Source organism: Thamnophis elegans, chromosome 5, assembly GCF_009769535.1.
Source record: "Thamnophis elegans isolate rThaEle1 chromosome 5, rThaEle1.pri, whole genome shotgun sequence".
NCBI classification, from domain to species: domain Eukaryota; kingdom Metazoa; phylum Chordata; class Lepidosauria; order Squamata; family Colubridae; genus Thamnophis; species Thamnophis elegans.
Window position 1 is genome coordinate 30,606,440 of NC_045545.1, and position 26,743 is coordinate 30,633,182.

A 26,743-nucleotide genomic window follows, 5' to 3' on the forward strand; every position below is an offset into this window, starting at 1 on the left:
CAAGGTCAAAACAAACAATTAGTGAACAAAAGAAAAATGATAAAACACAACTTTCATTCAGCAATCAAACACTCGGGCGGGTGATTGGAAACCTATTCCCAGGCCTGCTGGGAGAGCCAGATCTTGAGGGCTGCGCGGAAGGTCTGGATCGTGGTGAGGGTGCGGATCTCCATGGGGAGCTCGTTCCATAGGGTCGGGGCAGCAGCAGAGAAGGCTCTCCTCCGTGTGGACGCCAGTCGGCATTGACCGGCTGATGGAATTCGGAGGAGGCCTAGTCTGTGCGATCTAATTGGTCGGTTTAGGGAGGTAATCGGCAGAAGGCGGTCTCTCAAGTACCCAGATCCACTACCATGGAGTGCTTTAAAGGTGGTCATTAGTATCCTGAAGCGCACCCGGAGACCAACAGGTAGCCAGTGCAGCTCGCGGAGGACAGGTGTAACGTGGGCGAACCGAGGTGCGCCCACTATCACTCGCGCGGCTGCATTTTGGACTAGCTGTAGTCGCCGGATGCACTTCAGGGGCAGCCCCATGTAGAGCCCATTGCAGTATTCCAGTCTGGAGATCACAAGGGCTCGAGTGACTGTTGTGAGGGCCCCCCGATCTAGGTAGGGCCGCAACTGGCGGACCAGGCGAACCTGGGCAAATGCCCCCCTGGTCACAGCTGACAGCTGGTGGTCAAAAGTCAGCTGTGGATCCAGGAGGACTCCTAAGTTGCGGACCCTATCTGAGGGGTATAAAATTTGACCCCCCAGCCTAAGCGTTGGTGTATTAGCCAAATTATTGGGGGGGAAACACAACAGCCACTCGGTTTTATCCGGGTTGAGCACCAGTTTGTTAGCACTCATCCAGTCCTTAACGGCCCCCAGACCCTGGTTCATCACGTCCACCGCTTCATTGAGTTGGCACGGGGCGGACAGATACAATTGCGTATCGTCCGCATATTGATGGTATTTTATCCCGTGCCTCCGAATGATCTCGCCCAGCGGTTTCATGTATATGTTAAATAGTAGGGGGGATAAGACCGAACCCTGGGGTACCCCACATGTTAGGGGCCTCAGGGACGATCTCTGCCCCCCGACTAACACCGACTGCGACCTGTCCGAGAGGTAGGAGGAGAACCACCGCAGAACAGTGCCTCCCACTCCCACCTCCCGCAGTCGTCGCAGAAGGATACCATGGTCGATGGTATCGAAAGCCGCTGAGAGGTCAAGGAGAACCAGGATGGACGCATAGCCTCCATCTCTGGCCCTCCAGAGATCATCGGTCAATGCGACCAAAGCGGTTTCTGTGCTGTAACCAGGTCTGAAGCCGGACTGGAAGGGGTCAAGATAGCTAGCTTCCTCCAAGGCCCGTCGAAGCTGAAAGGCCACCACCTTCTCAACAACCTTCCCGATAAAGGGAAGGTTGGAGACAGGACGAAAGTTGTTTAAGATGGCTGGATCTAACGATGGTTTCTTTAGGAGGGGTCTCACCACCGCCGTTTTGAGTACGGCGGGGAAATGCCCCTCCCGAAGGGAGGCGGTGACAACCGCCTGGATCCAGCCATGTGTCACCTCCCTGCTGTTAGCCACCAGCCAGGAGGGACACGGGTCCAGAATACAAGTGGAGGCACTTACAGCTCGGATGGCCTTGTCCACATCCCCAGAGGCAACTTCCTGGAACTCAACCCAGAGTTGATGTGGCAGATGATCCTCCTGTGTCTCAGCTGGATCTACTGCGGTGGAGTCCAAGTCCGATCGAAACCGAGCTACTTTGTCCGCCAAGAATTGAGCATAATCCTCAGCCCTACCCTGCAAGGGGTCTCCCGCATCCCTCCTATTAAGGAGGGAGCGGGTTATCCTGAACAGGGCGGCTGGGCGTGACTCGGCGGACGCAACCAAGGAAGAAATATATGATCTTTTTGCAGTTCTTAATGCTCGAACATAGTCCTTGGTGCAGGTGGTTAAGAGTGCTCGGTTTGCCTCGGACTTATCCGACCTCCACTGGTGCTCTAGGCATCTCCTCCGGCGTTTCTTCTCCCGGAGTTCCTCGGTGAACCAGGGAACTCTCCGGGATCCACTGGCCCGGAGGGGCCGTAGTGGCGCAATCCGGTCGAGAGACTCCGACGCCGCCGAGTACCAGGCGGCAGCCAGAGTCTCCGCCGAACTGTGGGCGAGGGTATCAGGAATAACCCCAAGCTCCGTCTGGAACCTCTGAGGGTCCATAAGTCGCCTGGGGCGGAACCACCTGGTCGGTTCCTCCTCCCTACGGTGGGGGTTTGGCCTCCGGAAGTCGAGCCTCAGTAGGCAATGGTCTGACCACGACAGGGGTATGATCTCATTACCCCTCAGACCAAGATCACACATCCACTGCTCCGAGAGGAATACGAGGTCGAGCATGTGACCCGCTGCATGGGTTGGGCCCCGAATTACCTGGGTCAAGCCCATGGCTGTCATGGAAGCCATGAACTCCTGCGCCCCGTCAGAGCGTTCACCGAGCGATGGCAAGTTGAAATCCCCCAGAACAATAAGCCTGGGGAACTCAACTGCCAGCTCGGCTACTGACTCGAGGAGCGAGGGGAGGGATGCTGCAACGCAGTTGGGAGGCAGGTACGTTAGCAGCAAACCCACTTGACCCTTGAGGTCCAACTTTATCAGCAGAGACTCACACCCGACAAGCTCCGGAGCAGGGACCCTACGAGGTAACAGAGACTCCCGGATTACAATAGCCACACCGCCACCCCTTCCCTGGGCTCTCGGCTGATGAAGCACCTGAAATCCCTCTGGGCACATCTCTACGAGGGGGACTCCTCCTTCTGTGCCCAGCCAGGTTTCAGTAATACATGCCAGGTCTGCCCTCTCGTCAACAATTAAGTCCCGGACGAGGGGAGCTTTGTGAACAACAGACCTGGCATTTAGCGACAACAGCCTGAGCCCAGGGTCCTGACTACTCGCGCCATCTGGTCTTGGAGTGGGACTCCTAGGGCCGGAAGGAGGGATCTCTGTAATGTAGCGAACCCTCCTTCCCCGGTAATGGCCAGCCCTAAGGTCCCCGCCGTATCTGCCTCTCCCTGTCACGACCGCTATGCTCCGACCCACTCCCATGTCCATGGCCCCCCCAACCACCCCGGTTCCTCCCGCCTTCCCCAGCAGGTCCTCCGAGTCAAACATTCTCATTTATCCACTCTAACAATCCCACGTAAAAAATTTAAAACATATAAAATACAAAGGTAACAATTACTAAAAGTGGGCCATTCATTCAATTCCAAACAACTCCCATACACTCAACATTCTATTTAAAATTGCGCAGTTATAATATATAATAATATGGAAACAGTGGAGGAAGCGATGGTCTGCTCCTCTCTCTTCTTATGTCCTGGGGAGATGTCCTTAGCCACCACGTCAAAAGTACGTAGTATGTAAGGTGGCTGTAGCCAAACAAAATTGAGTGTAAAGCTCCAGAGTTCGTAAATGGCTCCCATATAGTCTTGTCCCACTGGTGGAGGTTAGCGGGCTGTATATTCGAAAGTCTCTTTCCCAAGGATATATAAGGCCCCCAATGTAGGGGACCAGAGTTCGAGGCTGACTTGCACCGCTCTTGCAAATGGCGGGAAAAATGCTGGTATTTTCGGGGCTCAATCCTTGTCCCTGTAGCCGCCATCCTCTATCGCTCCCTGCCAGTTGGCCACAATCCTACTCCTCCTAGTGGTTAAGTGGGCAGGGAGCAAGGTCCGGAGGGGGCTACAACGATGGTAAATAGTAAAGCAGCAGATGACAAATAATAAAATAGGTAACCAATAGTAAAGTGAGCAGAGATAGATCCGAGGGGGGGGGGGCGTCTGGGGCAGTAGCAAACCCAGCCCTTCAATCTGTGGATTCAATGCAGCCTCCAACGGCTTCCGACAGCCCCCTTCTTTAAAATAAGCTAAATCAAAATTAGTCCCTCTCAGCTCACTAGTCACCAAGACTCACAGACGTACAGTCACAGTCACAACCACTCAGCTCCAATGAGTCAGTAGGCTGGCTGAAAAGGAAGATGTAGAATGTAATGCTGTGAGTCAGCTGTTTGGGGCCGCCATTTCCTCCATGCTTTCCTCCACAATGTTTTTCTTTTCAGCTTCAGCAGCTGCTATTCCGCTGCTCTGGGATGGCTAATAGGACCAGGGGCCAGTAGGTAATTGGCCCAGGGGCTCACCAGCAGCACCAGGGGCTTCCAAGAGATGGTAAAGTGGTGGGGGGGGCTCCGGACGCCCGCGCGCCGCTCTCACCGCCGCGCGCCGCCGTCGCCGCCTTCCTCGCACAGCTGGGTGGCCCAGGACCAGGGGCCAGTAGGTGATTGGCCAGGGGGCTCACCAGCAACACCAGGGGCTTCCAAGGGATGGTAAAGTGGTGGGGGAGGCTCCGGACGCCCGCGCGCCGCTCTCACCGCCGCGCGCCGCCGTCGCCGCCTTCCTCGCACAGCTGTAACGTGCAGCTAGGAGCTTTGAAGGTTCTGGTACACAGTATCCCTAGACTGATAAGGTTTTTTGAGAGGCATTTATCTATATTTCATGATGAATCATGAAGTATATTCTTTCTTGGAATTGTTAGCCATTGTCTGTCAATAATTCTCACCTGGTATAGGTAGTACTCGACTTATGATCACAATTGAGTCCAGAATATATGTTGCTAAGTGAGAAATTTCTTAAGTGAGTTTTGCCCCATTTTATGACTTTTCTTGCCACATTTGTTAAATGGCAAGCTTCTAAATTAGTAACATGATTGTTAAGTGAATCTGGTTTCCCCATTGACTTTTCTTGTAAGAAGTTCACAAAAGAAGATCACATGATCCCTACCATCATAAATGTAAACCAGTTGTTAAGCATTCAAATGTAAATCAGATGGCCAACAAACATGCAATGGTCATAATTGTGAAAAATAGTCATAAGTCAGTTTTTTCAGTGCTGTTGTAACTTCAAACAATCAGTAAACAAACTGTCATGTCAAGGACTACCTGTATTGGGTTCAGAGATTAAAAACTAAAGAAGTATAATTTGAAATGAAATGTGAAATTGGAAAAATGAAGAGAATTAGGGTCTCCCAGGCAATTCATTCATTTTTGAATGCCAGCAGGATGACTGGACTGATCAGTGAGATCCCATATTTTTAGTCTTCTTAGCTGAGAGGCTGTCCTTTCCCCACTTTTTCCTTTTTAATTGTTTTTTTTTTAAAATAGAGATGGTAGTGGTAGAGATGATACAAATAAAATGGTTATTACAAAATTTAAAAACAGCATTTCTTATTAGGTACATTCTAGTTAATGCAGCTATGTTTACAACTTAATGTTTCCTGTACTAGTCTTGTTAACACTTCAACTAAATAAAGCATTGCAACATTGCTATTGTGTACATAACCTGCTCATTTAGAAAGGTAATGATTGATGAATAATCCAGTGACAAAAAGAAGATACTTGTTTAGATTACCATTTCTATTCTGTGTTAATTTTATTTATGTAACATGACCTACATAACTGATAGAGGCCATAGCAGCTGTAATCCCTGCAGGTTGAAAAATTATATTTCATTGTTTCCAAAATCTTTTAGACTTGCAGGCAACTTTCCAAAAGACAAATAGACGTTTCCATTGAAAGATATAATTTAGGTTCCAGGATTGTTTTAGTAGAATATAAATTCTTCAGAAATATACAGAATCCCTATTCTTGTCTTACTCTTAATGATCGTTTTGTTTCAAACAATATAGAAAGGTTGAGGAAGAATCAGCATTTTTAGTGCTAGAACTTTTAAGGATGGGGTTTTTGTTTTTTGTTATCAACAGAATATCTATGAAAGGTGTAGGTCATGTTTTATGAAGCTTCCAGGATCCACAAAGTTCTTCTTAAATAAACTCTGGAGGTTTTGACCTTTGTCTCCTATGGTGCACGAGAGGATATGAATGCACAAGGCACTTGAGATACTAATTGCCTTAGGGACCATGCTTCCAGACCTCCCCTAAATATTCCCAGAGATTATCCCAGTCTGTATTTCTTTCACCTTAGAAGATACAGCTTAACTTTTGAGGTTCTCATTTTATCCATTAGTCCTAGTCATGATTTATAAAAGTTTCCCATAAAGGTCAACTAGTAAAGGTCTCAGTTCTAACAAAAGGCTTTCTCTTTTCATATTTGAGTAATGGGCTATTCATCTTTTGACTTCTGTGTTTCATCAGTTTAGAAAAGACACTTGATGTACATTATGCACAAGAGACACAGATGATGTAAAAGTCACATGCATACTTACATGGGAATACATTTAGGTGGACCCTCTAGCTAGCCTTTGCTTCTAAATAAACATGTATAGACATAATTATGTTGCATGTTCTTGGGCAGGATTTAAATTATCTTTTTAGATGGTAGATTACACTGAAGATTTTAGAGGATAGGAAAATAGCACCTGCAATTATTCCTATGTTAGATCTGTCATCTAGATGTACCCATATTTAGCTACAAAGTCTGGCAGAATATAGCATATTTGGGGTTGGGGGAGAGAGAAACAGTTATATTTGTAAAACGATAGCATTAAAAATAAGATAAATATGTGTTCTAGTAATCCTTGCTTACTAACCATTCATTCAGTGACTGTTCAGAGTTATGACGGTGCTGAAAACACAATTTAAGCCTGGTCCTCAACATTCTAGCTGTCTCAGCACCCCCACAAACATATAAGTGTGATCTGGGCATTTGGCATCCAGCTTACACTTAAATGGTTGCAATGTTCCATGGCCACAGAATTGCCATTTGTGACTTTCCCTGCTGGCTTCCACAAGGAAAGTAAATGATGAATTATAAATCATTTGTACCCTCCCCTTTCCTGGCCCTGCTGTGCTATCACTGTGCCTTACCTCCCTGCCATCCTGCCTGTGAGCTCTCTGGAACATGCTCAATTGAGCACATTAATTAATTCTTGCTTAATGATGACTGCATCACTTAACAACAGAAATTCTGGTCCCAGTTTTCATTCTTAACTGAGGACTACCTGTATTCAACAGAAATCTTACAATTTTCCATCTGATTAGATCCTTAAAAATATAAGTGGTCCTTGACTTACAACCACAATTGGGGGTCAGAATGTCTGTGCCTAAGCAAGGAGGTTGTTAAGTGAGTCGTGGCTAATTTTACAACCTTTTTGCCAACCCTGCAATTGTTAAGCAAGTCCAACTACTTGATTTTGCTCATTGGAAGCTGGCTAGGAAGGTTGCAAATGGTGATCACAGGATGCAGTAATCCTTGTAAATAAAAGCCGGTTAAGCTAGCAGTTGAATTTTGACGTCAAATCACATTTTTTAGTGCTGTTATTTTAAGTGGTCACTAAATGAATGGTCATAAATTGAGAACTACCTGTATAATAACTTGAAAATTAAAAATTCCTACTCAGAAAGGGACAATTGCAAGGGTGACTTGATAAAATCAGAGGCAAATTCTGTTAGAGACTTTTCAAGTATTTGCTAAAAAACATTTTCAGTCCTGTTTTCAGCATAGTGAAATGCTGTGCACTTTGTTCTTAACATCACTACTCCCCTTTAAGCATTTCCAGCAGTTCACACCACATGCATCCTCTTTGCTGGAGACACAAGTCAGAAGAAGAGCTTAATATCTTTAAAACTTGTTTATTCAGGATGAAGTTTCAGTTTTTGCACATCTGTACTGAATTAGTTGCCGAAGATTCTTTCATTTTCTTCTTCCTACTAAAAAAAAATAAAAAATGGGGTCAACATTGCCAAAAGAACAAGATTCTCTTACTTCAACTTATTAAGGGTTTTGCCACAATTTGGCTAAAGAAGGAAGGGTCATGACTATGTAATAGAATGCTGTTGGGGAGGCAAACTCCAATTTTCAAATTGCTATATTTGTGTAATTATCAAGACCACCAGCAGTTTAAAAGAAAACATTAATCTTCTCAAATACTCACACATGTCCCTTAGGCAAGTTATTAGTAGTTTTTTAAAGGGTGCATATTTTGGTAAATGCCAAAGATAGAATCACTCTGTAGTTTTGTTGCTGTTTTTCTCTCTTTTCTAATTCAACTGTAATCATACTCCTGGTTACATAAGATTAAGTTTGATTATGTCCAATCTGTGTTGTAAATTTTAAATTTTACAATGTTTTACTATATCAGGCAGAATTTATCTTCAATGGTGTATGCAAAATAATAAAAAATGAAGGTAGAAAGATTCAATCAGTTTGTGATTAGAAATTTGATGGCATCAATATTTGATTTCAATTGATCTCAGAATTGCTAAAAAAAATTAGACCCTAGGCTGTAATGGGAGACATCAACATTTCTGTAGCTGCTTTAATTTGTTTGGCAGAGTGAGTTGAAAAGAGCACACATAGAAGAGCTTTTTAATTTTAAGCTCAAGGATTTGCTGAAATAATTTTTGAACCTCTTTTAAGGTAAAGTTAGTACATGTGAGGAACCAATAGCTCCCAAACTGTGTGGCATATATTAGTAAGCTTTCCCCAGTATAGAAAGTATCCACCTTCACAATAAAATTTTTCAAAAATTTTGGGGTATTCATCCATACATACCCCAGGAAAGGATTTAAAAGTCATATGGATCAACTTACATTTGTTTATTTTCCTTGTATTTAATAAAAATAAATTGAATATAGGCTTACTACAGGCCATATTTGTGCATATGTGGTGGAAATACATTCCAAAGTGACTTAGAAACCACAGAGGATTTGTAAGCGATTCATCTTCCAGTAAAGGAACAATGTTTCAGTTGCCTGTAAATAACTGCAATAGACCATCTGGCAATTAATTGCATTCTTCCAAAGAAAAAGAGATTGGGACAGAGATGCCTTTATTCATCCTGTATGCAAATCTAGTTCTTGGCTTTCTGCCTGCATTTGAAGGTAGTTCAACAAACAGACAAGCCATCAGCTGGACAGCACTTGTATTTTAAGGATTTCCAGCAGATTTTGGAACAGACCAGGTCCTAAACCTAGGTAGCTTTAGTGAAGCTCCACAGCTTTCATATCAATTTACGTTTGGGAAAGTATTGCAGTTTTGAGGTCCAAATAATGTATGGAGTTTTATTTATAAACTAAAAATACCTTTATATTTTTTCTTAAATTTTATACCATGAATGCTCCAGATTTAAATTACCATAATCAATTTCCCTGTCTTCTCTTTCACATCCAGATTCTGTAATTTACATAATCCATTGCTTCATTCAGCTTCTGTTTTCCTCAATCCAGTTTCTCGAACCAAGAAATCTAGAAGTTTACTTCCATCTTTTTTTTAAACCTTCTCTTATCTCCTGCAAACTGGGTTTGCAGGGCACAATAACCTTCTATGAATTATATCTGTGTATACTAACTGTTATCTTAGAAAGAATCTTCTTTTGCTTTGACCCATAATTGTTTCTTATTAGACACTCTTAACCAACAATCCGTAAGCTTAGTGCCTGCTCAAAACCAGCAGTGGATTTTTGAAACGTTGTTGTTGTTGTTCTTAGGTGAATGTAGAAGAAATGTGCTAAACATTAAAAAGAAAATTTGGGAGATCTATTGAGCATTCTGATGTCCTCACCTGCATTAAGCACTTCATATTTTAAGTAATATAATTAGCAATGTGTGTTTTGTATGTCACTAATGAAAGACATTTATTGTGTTGACCCTTCAATTCTGGACTAGTCTCCAATCAAGTTGTTTCCATTTGCCTAAGATTTTACATTTGGCTTTATTTCCTCTGTTTCTTTTAGGTTTTTGTGGCTTTGGCATATTGACTTTTCATTTTATTGATCTTTCGGCTTCTTCTTTCATGATTGAATGTTTGGAATTTTGCTTTAGAAGTTAAAACATTGAAAACCAAATCATAGTAAATATAAAAAGTTTCCTACAAGTAGTGTAATCCATTGTTTCTCACTTTGTATCTAGAAAGTAGTTCTTGAAAATTATATTTCTCCTTTGCATGAGACCTTTTAAAAAGTTTTAGTTCTTTAGTTCTATTTTTAGTTTCACTAGAAGCAATTACTAAAATTGGAGTTCAGAGCACTTATTTTGAAAATATGGCAAAAAGTAATTAAACTTACATTTCTCTTTCAGTGAGCAAACATTTGGACTTGATTAAATTGTGTATTTTCATTAAATTGTCTTCAGTTTTTGAGATTAGAAGATGCTAGGCAAGCATGTTTATACAGATGATGTATAGTATTACTATCAAGTCCAAGGCATTTCCGGTAGATGTGGAAATAACGTAGCTAAAGCTTGTGAATTTTGCTAGTTAAAAGCATGCTATATATCGGAAGCAGCAGAAAAATATGAGCAAGTATGAACTCATCCAAGATTGTAGGGACCATTGCATTAATAATTGAATGTAAACACCATTAAGTTATGCTTCTGAAAACTCTTACTCAAATATGCCTATGCTGATTACATTTCACATTATAATACTAGTTTATTGTATTATAAAATAAAATATTTTAGCATCACTTCTGTTCTTACTTGCTTACTTGATCTTTCTGCACAATCATTTTCATTCATCATGTCATCTATCTTGAAGCACGTGCTGATGTAAATATTCTCTCTTCTGTTTCATATACTTCTAGGAAATTGCAGATTTGTGACTCTCTCTTCATTTCCAGTCCTCCATCTAGTACTATGTAGCAACTGGATGACATAAGCATATAATTAGAAGGCAAGCTATAAATGCTGATTTATAGCACTCAAAAAATGAAGCCTTTGCCTGATTAATTTCACTGTGCTTTCTAAATAATGCCATAAAACAAATTTCTTTTGGAAATGGTCTATCTAAATGTCATGACTCCATATAATGATGCTTTTAGTAGAAAATCATTGTTGATGGTTTGAGTAAATACTCATATAGCCTTGTACATTACAGTGTAAGCAAAAGGTCACAGATATTCAGCATGACTATATTTTGTTTTAAATGTCCTTAATCTGGTACTCTTAAAACAGTTTGGTGCCTGTTTTCTGGAACAAGATTCTCTCCCAGAGTCAGATAGCCTTCACCTTGCTGTTATTCAGATGAGCTGTGAATACTTAACTGTTCACCCAGCCCTTTGACAAGGGAAAAAGATCTCTTGTTTTATCCTACTATCCATCTTTATTTTTATGCTTTATTGTGATTCCTTTGATTGTTGTGATTGCCCTATGCTCATTTAAGGTTGGGCGCATATGTTACTGTTTATTATTAAATTATAATCCCCATTATCTCAGATGCAGAAAATGATGGAATTTTGGTCCAATACATTAGGATTATAAGCAGAAACTGTATAAACAATATTATTATTAAGAACAATCATTTTTAACAATTCAGGAGTATTTTTTCCCCATTATAGTAATGGGCTTGTGGAAGTGAGATTCAGCCATGAAGTCTTTTTCAGGATAGTTTGCAATTTTGCCTTAGATAAGTTGTGTGATAAAATAATCAATTAAAAGTAAACCTAAAGATATTTACAAGCTATAAAGAGATGAAAGGACAGCCAACCTTCATAACATTCTTAAACAGGAAGATAAATAAATAAGATTCATGGGCATACATGGAAGATAAATCTCCCTGTTGCTTAGACCAGGCTGGGTAACAACAGCAACTTTATGATCTGTGGGCTTCAATTCCCAAAATTCCTACATCAACATGGCTGGCTCAAGAATTCTGGGAAGTCCACAGGTCATAAAGTTGCCAAGATTGAGAAACACTGGCTTAGATATATGGGTGCAGTTATAGTAGTAGCACTTTAAAAGCTCTCAATCCAGAAGGCAAGCTTGAACTCAGATTAGTTAAGGAACTGTTGTACTTGTGGAATTACTTGCAATTCTCGACTACACCTGAAGCTTATATTTTGCAATTTCTGAAGAGCAATTGTCCAATAAGTGGTGTAATGATGCTAGAAACGCTCACAGCTTTTTGATTTTATTTTATTTGGTTGCTTTCAGGTAATAGGCAGTACATGGCATGTTCAAATGAAACCAGCTGGACTAGTTTTTCTAATTATGTCTCCAGGGTTGTTATTGCCTGTAGGGTAAGACCTGAACAAAGATATCAGGATAATCCTAAAGTTTGCAACTCTTAAAACAGTAACTTACACAATCTTCTGATTTAATATTAAACCCACATTATACTTATAGTTTGGGGATCAATAATTGCTCTTAAGGATTGCATGTCTATAACCTGATAAGTATGTTCTCTTTTCTAGATCAGATTCAATGACTTGGAAATAATCCAACCACATTTGTGTCATGTGAACTCTTTTCTTCAAATGTATAAACACCTGAATACAAAAAAAGAACAATGCCCCCCCCCCAGTTTTAGGTTTCATAGAAATCTTTGGTACAGCAAAAATGAAGTAGATGTAAGAATTTTAGCTATTGGGTGATGTGTACCACAAATCACACCTGTAGCATCTTTAACCACACTTAGCAGAGTAGAGCTACAGAGGTAGAGTGGAGGATTCCATTTTATTATACAGAATAATCACCTTGTCATATAGAAAAATGGGCTTAGCAAGTCCAAATGTAAAGACTATGGAGATCTGTCATTTCACCTGTCAATAGAGCACAGATTTATTCTTCAAGATGATGTAAAGCTAGCATGACAGTAAGTCATTTAAGCAGATCTTTACTGCTTGTCCGATACAGACTCTTTTGGAAAGCAATAAAATAAATATGTCTTATGAACTACAGTAAGACCCTGTTAATTTGTTCTAGTATATTGAAGTTGAAATAGGCACCTAAAGTACAATACACTAGTTCACCTGAATAAGTTGCTCTTATTCTGATAAATCGAATTGTCTATATATGAGCAGTATCTAATGGAATTAGAAACATTTTTTTTCTTGTTAAATCACATCTTTTTGTCAATACAATAAAAAAAAAACCATGTAAGATTTTAGGCGGGAGAAGTAGAGAGAAAATCTGATTCATAGAAGAGAAAAACCAAACACTGTGTTTATTAATAGAAAGGATGATATGATAGCTTGGCAGTACATTAATAAACATAAGCTACCTGCTGCAATTAGTTAGATACTCGGGGCATTTAAGAGGAACTAATACAGTCAAGTTTAACCTGCGAAATGAAAGGGGCAAACCCATGTGCCAATATACGCTCCCATCTACAAATTAATAACTGAGAAGTAAACATATATCTCTTCTCCTTCATCTTCTTCCATAACTGTTGTTACTTCACTTCACATCATCTTCCCTTCAATATCAGCTAGAAAATACTATCTGTAATATACAGGGTGAAGTCTGGATTTAATTTCAGTTGGACTGGCGCTATTATTGGAATTGAGTTTGTCAGTGGGTCATGATAGGTGACAGTCTTATCTGTTGCTGTTCCAAACTACTACCCAAAACAGCTGCTTCATTATGAGGTTGTAAAATACTGTGGCTAATTTGTTGCTCTGAATACCCTCTTATGTTGGCTGGTAGGCCAACTGGAAAATTAGTAGTAAGTGCGCATCATGCCTGAGGAATTGAGTACTCTTGTGTTAGATTTGAGCATTTGGTATGTAAATGCAGATTTGCAAATCATTTCAAAAGACCATATTAGATAAACAAGCAGATGTTCAGGCAGAGAGATCACTGTTCCAGACACTGGCAGTAATATGGAATTCTTTGGTACACAAGCAGATTTTTGAGCAATGAGTGTGAGTTTATGATTTCAACATCTGCAAGAATAGGGACTCAAAACCACATTGTGAGGCTTGATTGAATTCTACTTATCTTTGATGGTATATTTAAAAAGCAAACATATATGGGGAAAAGCGCATGAGCATTCTGAAATATGAGCATTCTGAAATATACTACTAGTTTCAAAATGAAGAGTTCAAAACCCTTAATTTGAGCTAATTTACTTTTACTATCTGCCTGTGATGATCCTCACTTTATTGACTATATTTCCCATTGTTAAATGGAGAATTGTGATTTAATAGAAGAGGCAAATCACCTTTTTTAAAGTGAAGTTAAAATACCCTTTAAGACAACTTCAACAGAGGTGAGAAAAGACAGTCTGTAGTTTTCTTGGCAACAATATGCCATTTCCTTTTTCTGGATGCTTTCTCAACTCCACAGCTTGATATTTCCACGTGATCTCCCCAAAAATAATCTGGATCCAATCCAGATTACCTTTTTGATATCAGTCAAGTTCAACTAGTTGCTGCCAATAATTCATTACTAATAAATCATTAGGTGAATAGATTTCAATAGTTACACTGTGGTCGGCTATTGTTTTAAAGCTATACAATCCTCAGTAAGACTGAATATCCTTTTAAAAAAATACACCTTTCTCTTTTGCAGATTATTATAGGGGAGTTCTATCGGATTCATTGCCTAAAGGAGAAATCTCGATCTTTTATCCAGAATCCATACATTGCAGCATTATACAAGCAAGTGGGATGCTTTGCATTTGGCTGTGCTATCAGTCAATCCTTTACTGATATTGCCAAAGTATCGGTAGGACGGCTGAGACCTAATTTCATTGCGGTGTGTATGCCAGACTTTACAAAAATCAACTGCTCCCAGGGTTACATACAAGAATATCAGTGCTTCAATCCTGATGAAAGCAAAGTCCAGGAAGCAAGGTAAGAATCTCTGCCCCCCCCCCCAAAAAAAAGACATCTGTAACTCAACCAAAACAATGTTCTTTTGTCTATGTAGATTTCATAAATGTTGCTAAAAAATACATGGAAGAAGAATGCAAAAGAATTTTAACATTGTTGGGAAATCAAAGTTTAAAAAAGCAATTAAGAAGCGGTATGACTGATGTATCGAAAGAAGTTATTTTCCTAAAAGTATAGAATATAGTGGTCAATATATATTTTAGGATTTTAGATAGGATTATACATACCAGTTTAATTCAACTGTAAAAGTGAATTGGACAGATTCTCTCAGGAAGGCATCATCTGTGAATCTATATGGCATACTAAATACATATTATATGCTGTATAAGCAGAAGTGTGCGTCCTCGTGCTGGGCACAATGATGATTGCATTGTTTCCATTTTCTACTTCTCAATAGTATGGACTTCATAGGAAGATTGGATAGCAATAGCACTTAGACTTATATACCAACCCATAGTGTTTTGCAGCACTATCTGGTGGTTTACAGAACCATCATATTTTCCCCAACAATCTGGGTCCTCATTTTACCGTCCTCGGAAGAATGGAAGACTGATTCAACCTTGAACCTTGTCAGGATTGAACCTGGCAATGAGCAGTGAGTTAGTTTGCAATATTGCATTCTAATCACTACACCACCATGGCTCATGATAGTTGTTTAGTAAAAGAGCCGAGGTGGCGCAGTGGTTAGAGTGCAGTATTGCAGCCACTTCAGCTGACTGTTAGCTGCAGTTCAACGGTTCAAATCTCATCGGTTCAGGGTTGACTCAGCTTTCCATCCTTCCGAGGTGGGTAAAATGAGGACCCAGACTGTGTGGGCAATATGCTGACTCTGTAAACCGCTTAGAGAGGACTGAAAGCCCTATGGAGCGGTATATAAGTCTAACTGCTATTGCTATTGCTATAAAAGCCAAACAGAGATATTCAATCAATTTGAACGTTACCCAGAATCACCTTGTATGAGATGGGGGGGCTGTATAAATGTTTGCAGTGACAAGCATTTGATAACTACTTACCCTGTTGATTTATACTACACATAGATCAGTTAATATTTCATCTTAGGTGTCTGCTGTCTCTGTGACAATTATTCAATTCTGAATTAATAGTTGCAAATGAATTTGGATGGAATAAAGAGAAGTTTTTGTTTTGTGGATTTTTCGCCTTAACAGATAAGAAAGGCGAGTAATTGATCATTTACTCAAATAACAGAGTGAATGCAATGCTTTGTATTTTTTTTTCCTTTTCAGGAAATCATTTTTCTCTGGACACGCTTCCTTCTCACTCTATACCATGCTTTATTTGGTGGTAAGTCAAAAGTTATTTTATTTAGCAAATCATGTGTAATCTCTCTCTCTCAGGTTTTATAATGAGAAATGAATGAATATTATGAACCAGAAGAAGTAAAATATCACTACTACATATATTTCATGTAATAGAATCATAGATTAAAGCGTTATTTATTAAAATCTAGAATATAACTTCAAAGGCTTGTCTCTTAATCGTAGTTTACACAGTCACGTTCCTATATGGAGTCGTGACCCGTCAAAACCGCGCTCGACTAAGCCGCGCCCGATTAAACCGCGTTGCTGACTTCATCAACAGGGCAACAACAGCCAGCACAGAGAAAGAAGGGCGCTTTAAATAGTGCTTTGAAAGCAAGCCGATTCAACTTAAGGTAAGGGTTAGGTTTAGGGTTAGGTTAAGGGTTAGGGTTAGGTTAAGGGTTAGGTTTAGGATTAGGTTTAGGGGGTTAGGTTTAGGTTTAGGGGTTAATTTTAGGTTTAGGGTTTACAGTGTGCTTCTGTCTCCGCGCTGTTGTCGCCCTGTTGATGACATCAGCGACGCGGTTTAGTCGGGCGCGTTTTAGTCGAGCACGGTTTTGTGGTGGAACTATATGGAGTTGTTTATGCAAGAATAAATCTATGGTTAAAAAAACAAACACTGTTATTTATGAAGAAGCATAGACACAGTAATTCAAATTCTGTTAGTTCATAGAAACTAACTTGACTTTTACAAGTTCATCCATCTACACATAAAATTGCTTTGAAAATGCAGTATTGTAAACACGAAGAAATGCAGTCATGTGAACAATGTTATTTTGGCTTCCAGCCGTCATTTCCATATAAAACAATGTGGCACGAATCCTGCAATACTGGTTTTTCTCTTTACATTTAAGAGTTTCTGATAGCTGTTTTGCATCCAGGAGATCTTAGATTCAAATCAGGGACATACAGGTTTTTTATCTAGAAGATCCAGAATTCAACTTGTGGAATAGTGTTAGGAAGGACTGAAATACTGTAAGATCTCTGAATTGCAGTGGTAGACTACCATGAGTTTGACGGAATGGAATCCTACATAGAATATGTCAATTGATAGCCCAGATTAATTGCTTGATGCACTTAAAAAAGAACACCACATCTCAGTTCAGGTAGAATAATAACACAAAGCCATGTGACAAAGGTGTGTAGTCCCTCCCCCATGTGTCAGCCTCACCGGGTAGGTCAGACCAGAAAATCAACTCCACTGGAAAGATGGCAGAGATTGAGATTAGCTGTAGTACCAGAATCTTGCGAGTTGTACTGCATTTCAAACTTCCTTATGGTCCAGTGAATTCGGAAGGCCTCTGCCTGAAATGCTTTTGAACGTTATCTCATTCTGGACTTAACAGTGTTTTACTGATCATGAAATTTTATTTTAATGTATGCCGATTAGTATACATCTAAGATGACAATAAAATTATTCTCTCTAATTAACTGGATGCAAGATTTTCCTGTGCACCGCTTGGAGAGTCCAAGCGATGGGTTAAATCAGTCTGGTTGCCCTGGGATTGAGGAATCTTTTTCCTTGGCCACGCCTCTTGGTATTACTTGGCACGAGAATTTTTCCTCAGTCTGCCCGTTCAGCTCACTTATATTTGTGAGCTCCAGCGTAATTTATCTAGGCTTGGACTCTCCTTCTAGTATTTTCTTTTCTTTTTCTTTAATTTGTTTTTCCTATAATTAGCAGTTCATTTGTCTGCCCCTTTTTGCTTCACGTCATTTTGATTTCTCCTAGAGACTCGGAGATAGGCACAGGGGAGTGCTCTGCTTGCCACGCCACCTTTTGCCGCGCAGGAGCAGCGAGGCTTCTGGCAGCTGCCGGCGTTCCTCTTTTTAGTTGGAATTGTTGTGTTTTTGCATTTTTTTTCTTGCCTTTTGGAGGGTGTAGCCTGCCGTGGAGGGGTGCACGGTCGCTTTAAATCACGTGGCCGCCATCTTTACCTCCTCCTTCTCCCTCGCACCAGAGCGGCGGCCAATTGGGAGGGCCTGAATTCTCGCCTTTTCTCCCATTGGTGTTTCCACTCAGCCACGCTTCTGCAGCTATCCGCAGGGTGTTTAGCTGGCCTTGATCGGGTCTCCGGCTGGGTCACTTTCACACACATCGTTTCCTCAAGCGGCGTTGGCGTCTTGGCCACCTGGTAGTCATACACCAGCACAGGGAGGATTTTTATGTAAATTTTTTGCCTTTTATCTACTGATTCTCCCTGAGCTATCTGCCCGGTCTTGCAGCCTCGGATGCTTTTCCACTTTCTCACCTCCCGTCAAGTGGCTGGATTCATTGCAGAGCCCCTGTTTTATTCCTCTGGATTTTTTTCCCCACAAACTGTTCCTACTTCCACAATATCTGCGTGTCATCTGATCCAGCAGCAGGCACTAGATTCTCCTTCATCTCCTGACCTCCACCTGTATTGGCCAATTGTCTGAAGTCTGTGCCATCAGGCCATGGAGCATCCTGGCCCATCTGACTCCCCTGACTGTAGACCAGGTCCCTCTTGAGCCCCTAGCAATGGAACTTCTGCAAGCAGGGGCAAGGGGGTAAGGAAGGGCAGGTGGCCAGTCAGGATAGCCATTCATCATCAACACGTCCTCCTGATGATGGACAATGTGGCCACCAAGGCCCATATAAATCGCCAGGGCGGCACTAGGTCCAGGAAGCTCATGGCGGAGGCATCGGCCCTGGGCAGGTGGGCGAAGCGTCAGGTTGCATCCATTCGCTCCGACCACATCTTGGGAGTGGACAACACCCAGGCGGCCTGGTTGAGCAGGACCACCATAGACAGTGCAAAGTGGCATGTGTCCAGTTTCGACCAGTTGTCTCACAGATTTGGCACACCAGTGATCAACCTGTTCGCCACCCAAGAGAACACGCAGCTCCAGTGCTTCTTCTCCCGCTTCCACTCATCAGGGGTGGAGGGGATGGATGCCCTTCGATGCAGATGGCCTCAGGGTCTTCTGTACGCCTTCCCACTGCTTTTGCTTCTACCACAGGTAATATGCAAGATCATCATGGAGAGGGCGGAGTCCTGCTCGTAGCTCCTCACTGGCCTCGCAGGTCATGGTATGCCGACCTTGTCAGCCTGTCAGTGTCATCCCCATGACGGATTCCTCGGGACCAAGTCTCCCTCAGCCAGGGGGCCATAGTACACCCGGACCCCCAGTGGCTCCAGCCAGCCGTCTGGCACTTGAGGGGGATCTCCTGAGGAGCGAAGGCCTGTCGGAGGAGGTTGTGCGTACCATCCAGGCGTCCAGACAACCATCAACAACCAGGATAAATAATTCCACCTGGTCCACTTTCTCCAAGTGGCGTGACAACTACTGTCTCGATCCAGTCACTGTGCCTGTTTCCCGCGTACTGGACTTTCTACAAGGTGGCCTAGACAAAGGTCTTGCCCCTAGTAGCCTTCGTCGTCAGGTGGCGGCACTATGCACTGTCTGGTCCGGCGACCTGGCCCAGCCCCTCAGCAAGATCTCGAGGGTTCGCTGTTTCCTCAAGGGCGCCTCCAACTTACGTCCTCCGTGGTTCACTGCTATCCCACCTGGCAGCTATTGGTGGTCTTACAGGCTCTTACCTCTACGCCCTTTGAGCCTCTATGTACGACATCTCTTCGTCACCTCACCTTAAAGACTGCCTTTCTTGTTGCAATAACATCTGCAAGATGCATCTTGGAACTAGCGGCTTTATAGGTCTGGGAGGATCTATGTGTCGTCCAGCCGGACAAGGTCGTACTGCGTCTGGACCCTGCTTTCATCCCGAAGGTCAACACCTGGTTCCACAGGACGCAGGAAGTAATCTTGCCTAACTTCTGCCTGCGCCCCAACCACCCGAGGGAAGGTGGTTGGCACAAGTTGGACGGCAGATGGGCCCTGCGGATATACATCAGATGCTCTACGGACTTCCGCAGGTAAGAGGCCCCCTTTGTTTTGTTCCAGCCCGGCTCTTTGGGTAAGAAGGTGACATCTTCCATGGTCGGTAGGTGGCTAAGAGCATGCATTGCAGCTGCATACGAACACCAGTCCAGGGTGGTACCCCGGCATATTACCGCCCACTCCACTAGGAGCGCTGCCACCACGGCCTGGGCCACCCAGGCTACCATTGAAGACATCTGCAGAGCGGTTACTTGGTCCTCACCATCGCCCTTTGTCAGGAACTATAAATTGGACATGTATGCCTCGGCTGAGGCATCTTTCGGCAGTCGGGTGCTACAGGCGGTTGTTTCCACGACTGAATCCCGAGATTGTTCTTCTGCCCGCCCTAGTGACATATAACTTGGGTATGTTCCGTCACTTGGACTCTCCAAGCGGTGCACAGGAAAATGGCCATTGGCTCACCTAAAGGGTCCTTTTCTATGTACTGCGGGAGAGTCCAACCCACCGTGGTTTCTCAGTCCAGGGATTCCTGACCATCGTGTTAACTTGGACTATACCTGATTCATCACGCGTCCAGCCTTCACGGTTCCAGACCATCTCAAAATTCTGGCGCCAAGTAACACCAGGAGGCATGGCCAAGGAAAAAGATTCCTCAATCCCAGGGCAACCAGACTGATTTAACCTGTCGCTTGGACTCTCCCACGGTGCACAGAAAAGTATCTTTCAGGTAAGCCAATGTATTGGTAAGCCAATACATTAACTAGATTCTGCTCCTTGTTAAACAGCCTAGTTGGCTATCGAGCCAACATTAAAACAAATCCAGGTTAACTAATACTACCTAGGAACTATGGTTTTTTGATCTTGATCATCAACAATATTAGCCCAGAAAAAAATGTTAAAGAAGTCAGCATAATTTTAAGCTTATAGGAAAAGGAAAGACAATTTTTGAGGAAAAAAAATGAAAGCTCTTTATTTTAACTTTAAAAACATTGTTGTAGCCTAAAGCAACAATTCAGTCTCTTGTCTGCATCAGACAAAACTTTAATCATCTGATAGATCACTAAAAGTCCTTTGCTTCCAATAGTGTGGCTGTACCCACATTTTGCGTCCAACATCGGCCATTGTGTGACATCAGACAGAAACAGGTTAAGAAATACAATCCTTGAAATGAGTCCATTGGTTTGGATGTCATTCATTCTTCACAAGGATTGGAATTCTTGGAAATCCTTATCTGCATAACTTCATTACTAGAGCATCAAGAACATAGAAAACAGGGAGAGCAAAAAAAAGATGCACAAAATGTACATGGTTGCACATATTTTATTTCATCAGAAAACATAATGAGATAATGTTAGGCTGCTTATCTGGCATTTGCATACATTGAGTGAATATTATAATTATCTCTTTCATTAGGCGAAAAGGGGGGAAAATAAATAAAAACTCCTTTACCCAGAAGCACTCCAGGAAGCAGGGCAGGTGGATTTGACTTGCCCACATAGTTTCACTCAAAATTTCTGGGTCTGGCCTTGTTTTTCTTTGTCAGTGAAAAATAGCTCTGCCCTTCCTTTCCTCTGCTTGTTATGCGAAAGTGCTTCCTGGCTGGAAGTAGGCTGGGTAGAACTCCTGAAAGAAACCTTGCATAGGTCAATTATGGGTGGAGCAGCCCTAAGCTCTTTGGAAGGAAGAGGGAGAGATTTAAGGAGTGATTTGTGATTAAAATATAACATGGGAAAGGCCCCCTTTTTCCCCTTTTGAGACTTTCTACGATCCATAGGCCTCATATCTGCCATATTCTTAGGTATGAAACAGGAATAGGGTTACCAAGGAGGGATGCAGACTTGAAGGTATAAAAACATTAAATATATCTATGAATAGGTCTTTCCTATTACAATTCCTTCTTGTTGCTGCCTGAAAAGATAAATTAAGACAACTCCCTGCTGTTCCTCCTCCTCCTTTCCCCTTTCCTCTTTAAGTTGGTAGCAATCTTTGTAATTTAATTACCATACATCCAGGCTTTTTGATAGTCTATGTGAATTTATTTTCTCATATTTTCCTCTCTTTTTTTTCCACTGTAAGGATTTCAAAGTTACTTTGTAAACATTTATACCATTTCCTCTCAGCAATGCTAAAATAACATGGCCAATGAACTGGAGGGACAAGCATGCAATGCAAAAGAAGTTAAAACTTGATTTTGTTCCCAGCAATGCATAGATGGAGTGTTTATATTTTGACTTTTAGTTATTAGCAATGAGGCTCATCCCTTGGACGTTTGGATAAATGATTTGTGTAACTCATCACCACTACCATTGCTGGGACAAGGTGGCACTTTTTTTTTTCCAAATTAAGATTTTATTCTGCTTTTTTTTTTTTAAAGGCAGCCTTGCATGTAAAGAATGGTGAGAAGACAAAGCTTTATTAAAGACATTGTTTATTTGAGAACTGGAGAGTAGTATTGACACACATTTCTAATTTCCTTAACTAGAGTAATGGAGAGGAGTGCCAACAGCTTCTAGAAAGCCACATGGTATTGAATCCTTTTATTTAAAGGGTTAGACAATCCAACAGTATGGGATGTAGGAAAGGACATCTTAATGTGATATAGCAGAGGCATTCAGGTCACAATGTTCTAGTCAGGAGGGCATGCTGTCTCTCAGATCATAATACTGTGGTCATCTCTAGATATAGATGTGCTGTGGTATGCAGATTTTGTGAAAATATAAAATGTATTGTTTTCAGTCTACAGTTAAATTATCTTTAAATTATCCTCTTATCCTTAGATTATATTCGGAATTGTTTTCTTTGTTTGTTTCACTTGTTTAATCAGAAGAATCTAATGGTCCTTCCTAGAACTGGAGCATGGAGAAAAGTTCTTAAAACTTAGATTTGTACATTAAATTTTAAAGCAAAGCTATGCTTTGCTTACAAAACTGAAAATATCTAGGTGCAAACACAATGCTAAGCCATAAGCCATGTTCAAAAATCACAGTGCCTGGGTCTAGATAGACATTGTACAAAGTGAAAATCAGTCTCTATCTGGCCTGTACAACTCATCATGGTGAAAGAGCTACTTTGATAAACGAAAAACCCTCAAGGGACGGAAAAAATGCTGGAAGTGTCCATTAGTCCATGTGGCTAATGGAGGAGCAGGAACATTGGATCTAGCAGTGGTGGCTCTAAATTTATAACTTTATTACTTTAAAAAAATTGGTTAGTCTCACAAGGCTGTTTGACAGGCTGTATGAGCTACATGTTGTGTTGCCTGATCTATACTATGGATTAGCACATGGTATGAACCCAGTAACTGTGCAGAGGCTATGTGACAGTCTCACTGGGCGGGGAAGGTCTGATAAAAGTTTAATAAGAGCAAATAGCTATTTGAAGAATTGCATCGGATTTATGAAAACGGTATTGTCATTGCTAGTGTCTAAAGGGTCGTAAGAGGACGAAGCTTTGATTTGAACTGGTATCAGGCTGAGTATATCTGAAAAAGCTCAAGATCTGTAAATTCTTTCATACCATACTGATAAGCCAGGAGAGCAGCATATTTAATGGAAGCATAGTTAGTTGTGAAATGGACCCCCTTATTTGATTCAGCACTAAAAATCTCAGAGTAAATCCTGGAATTGCTGCCAGTTGAAATAGATGGGTTAAAACAAATAGGTGCAAAGAAGTTTTAAGATTCACCTTTGGTTTAAATTAGTCACTCTCATTTTGGATTCTTTTAAAAAATAGTGGCATGCTCAAACAAGTATTTTATTACTGCTGTACTGGGGTCTGTCTTTGCATGTTTTGTCTCATACAAAACTGTTGCTAAATGTTTTCCTCCCTCCTCCCTACTATAGTACATATAATCAAGGGCCTTGCTGGTTTTCAACCTGCTGAGAACTTTCTGGCTCAGCTGATCATATAATTAAATGCAACCTGTTATGCTACTTTCATTTGTTAGAATTTTTTTAAAAAAGAAACTTGACGCGCTGACTAATGGCAAACTTTCCCATAAGGTGCTAATTTTCCTTCATTCTCAAAGTGAGGAAGGAGACACTATTGAGGCCATTTTCCTTAAATAATTTTGTCTACATTCTAGACCTCCAGGAAATGGATCTTCATAAAAGTTGCCAAGGTTGCTGGTGATGGTGGTTTTTTAAAAATTCCACTAAGATTAAAATTGTGTTCCCCAAAGCCCTTGACACATTAAAATGTTTAAAGCTTCTGTATTTATAAACTCAAATTTGGTTCTTGTTAAATTTTTAAAATTCAAGGACATGTTTGCATATACTTTTGAGGATTCAGATTTTGCCCCTGCAATTCAACGCATGTTTAGAGCAGATGACCTGTTATGTGATACATGTAATAAACCACAGTTAGTATAACAGATGCCATATTACATATGTATATGTAAACGTAGGAAAAATCTGACAGTAGTCTATAATCTGTACTTAATAATATGGAATATGTAAAGTGGTCTCAAAACACTGATTTTTTTTAAAAAAAGTTTCAAATAGTAATGTCTTTTTTTAAATAGTTTTAAGCAAATGCCTGTATATCTGAATATGGTTTGTTGTTGCTATAAGACAGCATTTCATCACATATTTTTAACATGTTGATCTATTGTTATGTGGACATAAATTAGCCCTTATTGTCTGTGAATATAGAACCAAGCCCTAATTAATTTGTGCTCCTTTGGACTGCATATCTCATGATATATATTTAAAAATAGTTGAGAAATAATGCATATTAACAGATAATTCATTCCTTTCTTTGATCAGCGGGATTTTTTTTTAAAAAAGATACAGTGTTGTTGCTAAGGAGACACTGACATTAGGAACTTTCCTCAGCTGGATCTTTACAATTCATTGTAGTTGGATGCATGGATTTTGCTTTATCATCATGGTAAAAAAGCAGCTGTTCAAAGTAATAGGAGACATCTGATAAAATTTCATGCCAGAATATCTATATTAAAATTGTAAATAGATGCGCCAGAAATATTTGGCAAATAGACTTCTACATCTGGAGCTTTGAAATTGAAACTACCTTTCTAAACTCAACAACAGAACAGTGATTGAAGAATCATATGTGATGGTTCCCCATCATCGGTTCAATATAAGCCAACTTTGCAAACCTGATGCCCTTTAGCTCTGTTGGGAATCAGCTCCAGATTATAAGCCTTGTACTTTTTCTTGCAGAGAATAATATCTTAATTTCATTTTCAGAGGCATCATTGATTAAATATGGTAAACCTATTATGTGACAATTAGCTATATAGGTGAAAGAATGTTACATTGTGCCTTTGTATAAATCAGTAGTTCTGCAGTGAGTTCAAAATCTAAACTTCTGTAGGTTTACCTGAGTAAGGAGGGGGGGGGGAAATGAGAACATGGGTAACCTGGAGTCCCAGCACCACATAACCCTTGATCCCCTCCCCCACTTTTCAACATTTGGTTGCTGATAATTGGCCCCACAGTTTCTTGTCATTTTTTAGTAGAGAAAAAAAAAATTAATATAATCCCCAGTTGGGTTTAACATAGTTGATAAAATAAAGAGGAAAAGAAAACCTCAATATTTTAGAAAAATATTTGCAGTTATGTCCATACATATAGTGAGATCTTTCTATTGTGGTATTTAGCAATCTCAACAATTAGAAATGTGGCAAATTATCAATAAGTTGCCTACCTCTGTATTAGAATTTGTTACACCAAAGCTTATTTTAGACTTAATGTCCTGTTCTGATACTACTATGTCATTCTTCAAACACTACATATTCCCTTTGTCTTCCTTAACATCAATTACTGCTTTAATGTTTGCCAGAGTTTTGCTACTGTAAGTCAAGTAAATAATGTTGCCCACAGAGACCATGCTTGCGACAACAGTCGTTGTATTGCTTTCTTATGTAGTCTTGCCTTACATATCTTTAATTGTGCCATGATGTATTAGGAAATCAAGTCATATATCTTTAATATTTAATAGTTGAATTTCTAGAATTGATTGATATTTATTCTTAGCTACTAGAGCAGACCTAAAACTATATTTCAGTAGGATAATGGCCTGTGTATTTATTATATAAACATTGGTGACTTATTTCAAAGCTCAAATTCAACAAAGGAAATTCTTTAGTCTTCCCCTCTTGCATTTTTTTAACTGATCTGAGCAAGGCCAAATTCTGCTACTCACTCACTTGTAAGATGTTAATCTTTACTACCATAAAAAGCTATGAATCAATTTTATATCCACATTTCAATTAGTCAAGTAGTACTTTACATACATTCTTATTTATTTCCAAAAACAACATTACATTGTATACGTGTGTGTGTGTGTTTAATAAATAAGTATATACAGTATATATGAATTTCAAGTGTTCAGCCCACAAAATATGTATTCTTGTAGTTGGTTGTATCTCTCTTCTCCTTTCCCTAACCAGCTCCAAACTGATATTTTCCAGATGTTTGGAGATTATGATTAAAACCTTTAGTTCCAACACATTTTCAGTTATCAAGTCAGAGGAGGATGTCCAGTTTGGGTTGAGTCCCTCTGTTCTTCTCAGCAATTTCAAATGGCACAAATTTATCTCCGTTTAATGATATGGAGTATCTAAAGATCCTTTGGCTCAGCCAGCACAAATGAGCAGAAAGTGAATCTGGCATGCACAAGCTTCATAACACATGTTCATTAATACTACTGGAAATAGCAAAAAAACTAACATTTAGGAGGTGAATTTAGAAGGCGGGCTTGGGTTACAGGCTGGAGTGAGCAGCCTTTTTTTTTTTTTACAATGTATTCCAAAAAGTAAAAATATAAGCAACTATTAATAGTTTTCTCCTGCTGTTCTGTAACTTGCTGAAGGAACACTGATACCTCATTTTTATTTGCTTAGGATCTCTGGCTGACCACAGTCTATTCCCGCTGACATCACTGGAAGTCCCCTGGCAATGGCGGTGCTGCATATTCCCCCATAGCTGTTGGTTAT

The 26,743-nt window shown here is 40.7% G+C and overlaps 1 protein-coding gene across 1 annotated transcript in view; it reads left to right on the forward strand.

Annotated features, from left to right (window-relative positions):
* PLPP3 (phospholipid phosphatase 3) overlaps positions 1-26,743 on the forward strand; it is an 80,510-nt gene that overhangs the window by 37,548 nt on the left and 16,219 nt on the right. Inside the window, exons 3-4 of the mRNA XM_032218280.1 lie at positions 14,277-14,560; positions 15,844-15,901. Coding sequence (XP_032074171.1) covers positions 14,277-14,560; positions 15,844-15,901 — 342 coding nt within the window. The remainder of the gene's footprint in view (positions 1-14,276; positions 14,561-15,843; positions 15,902-26,743) is intronic.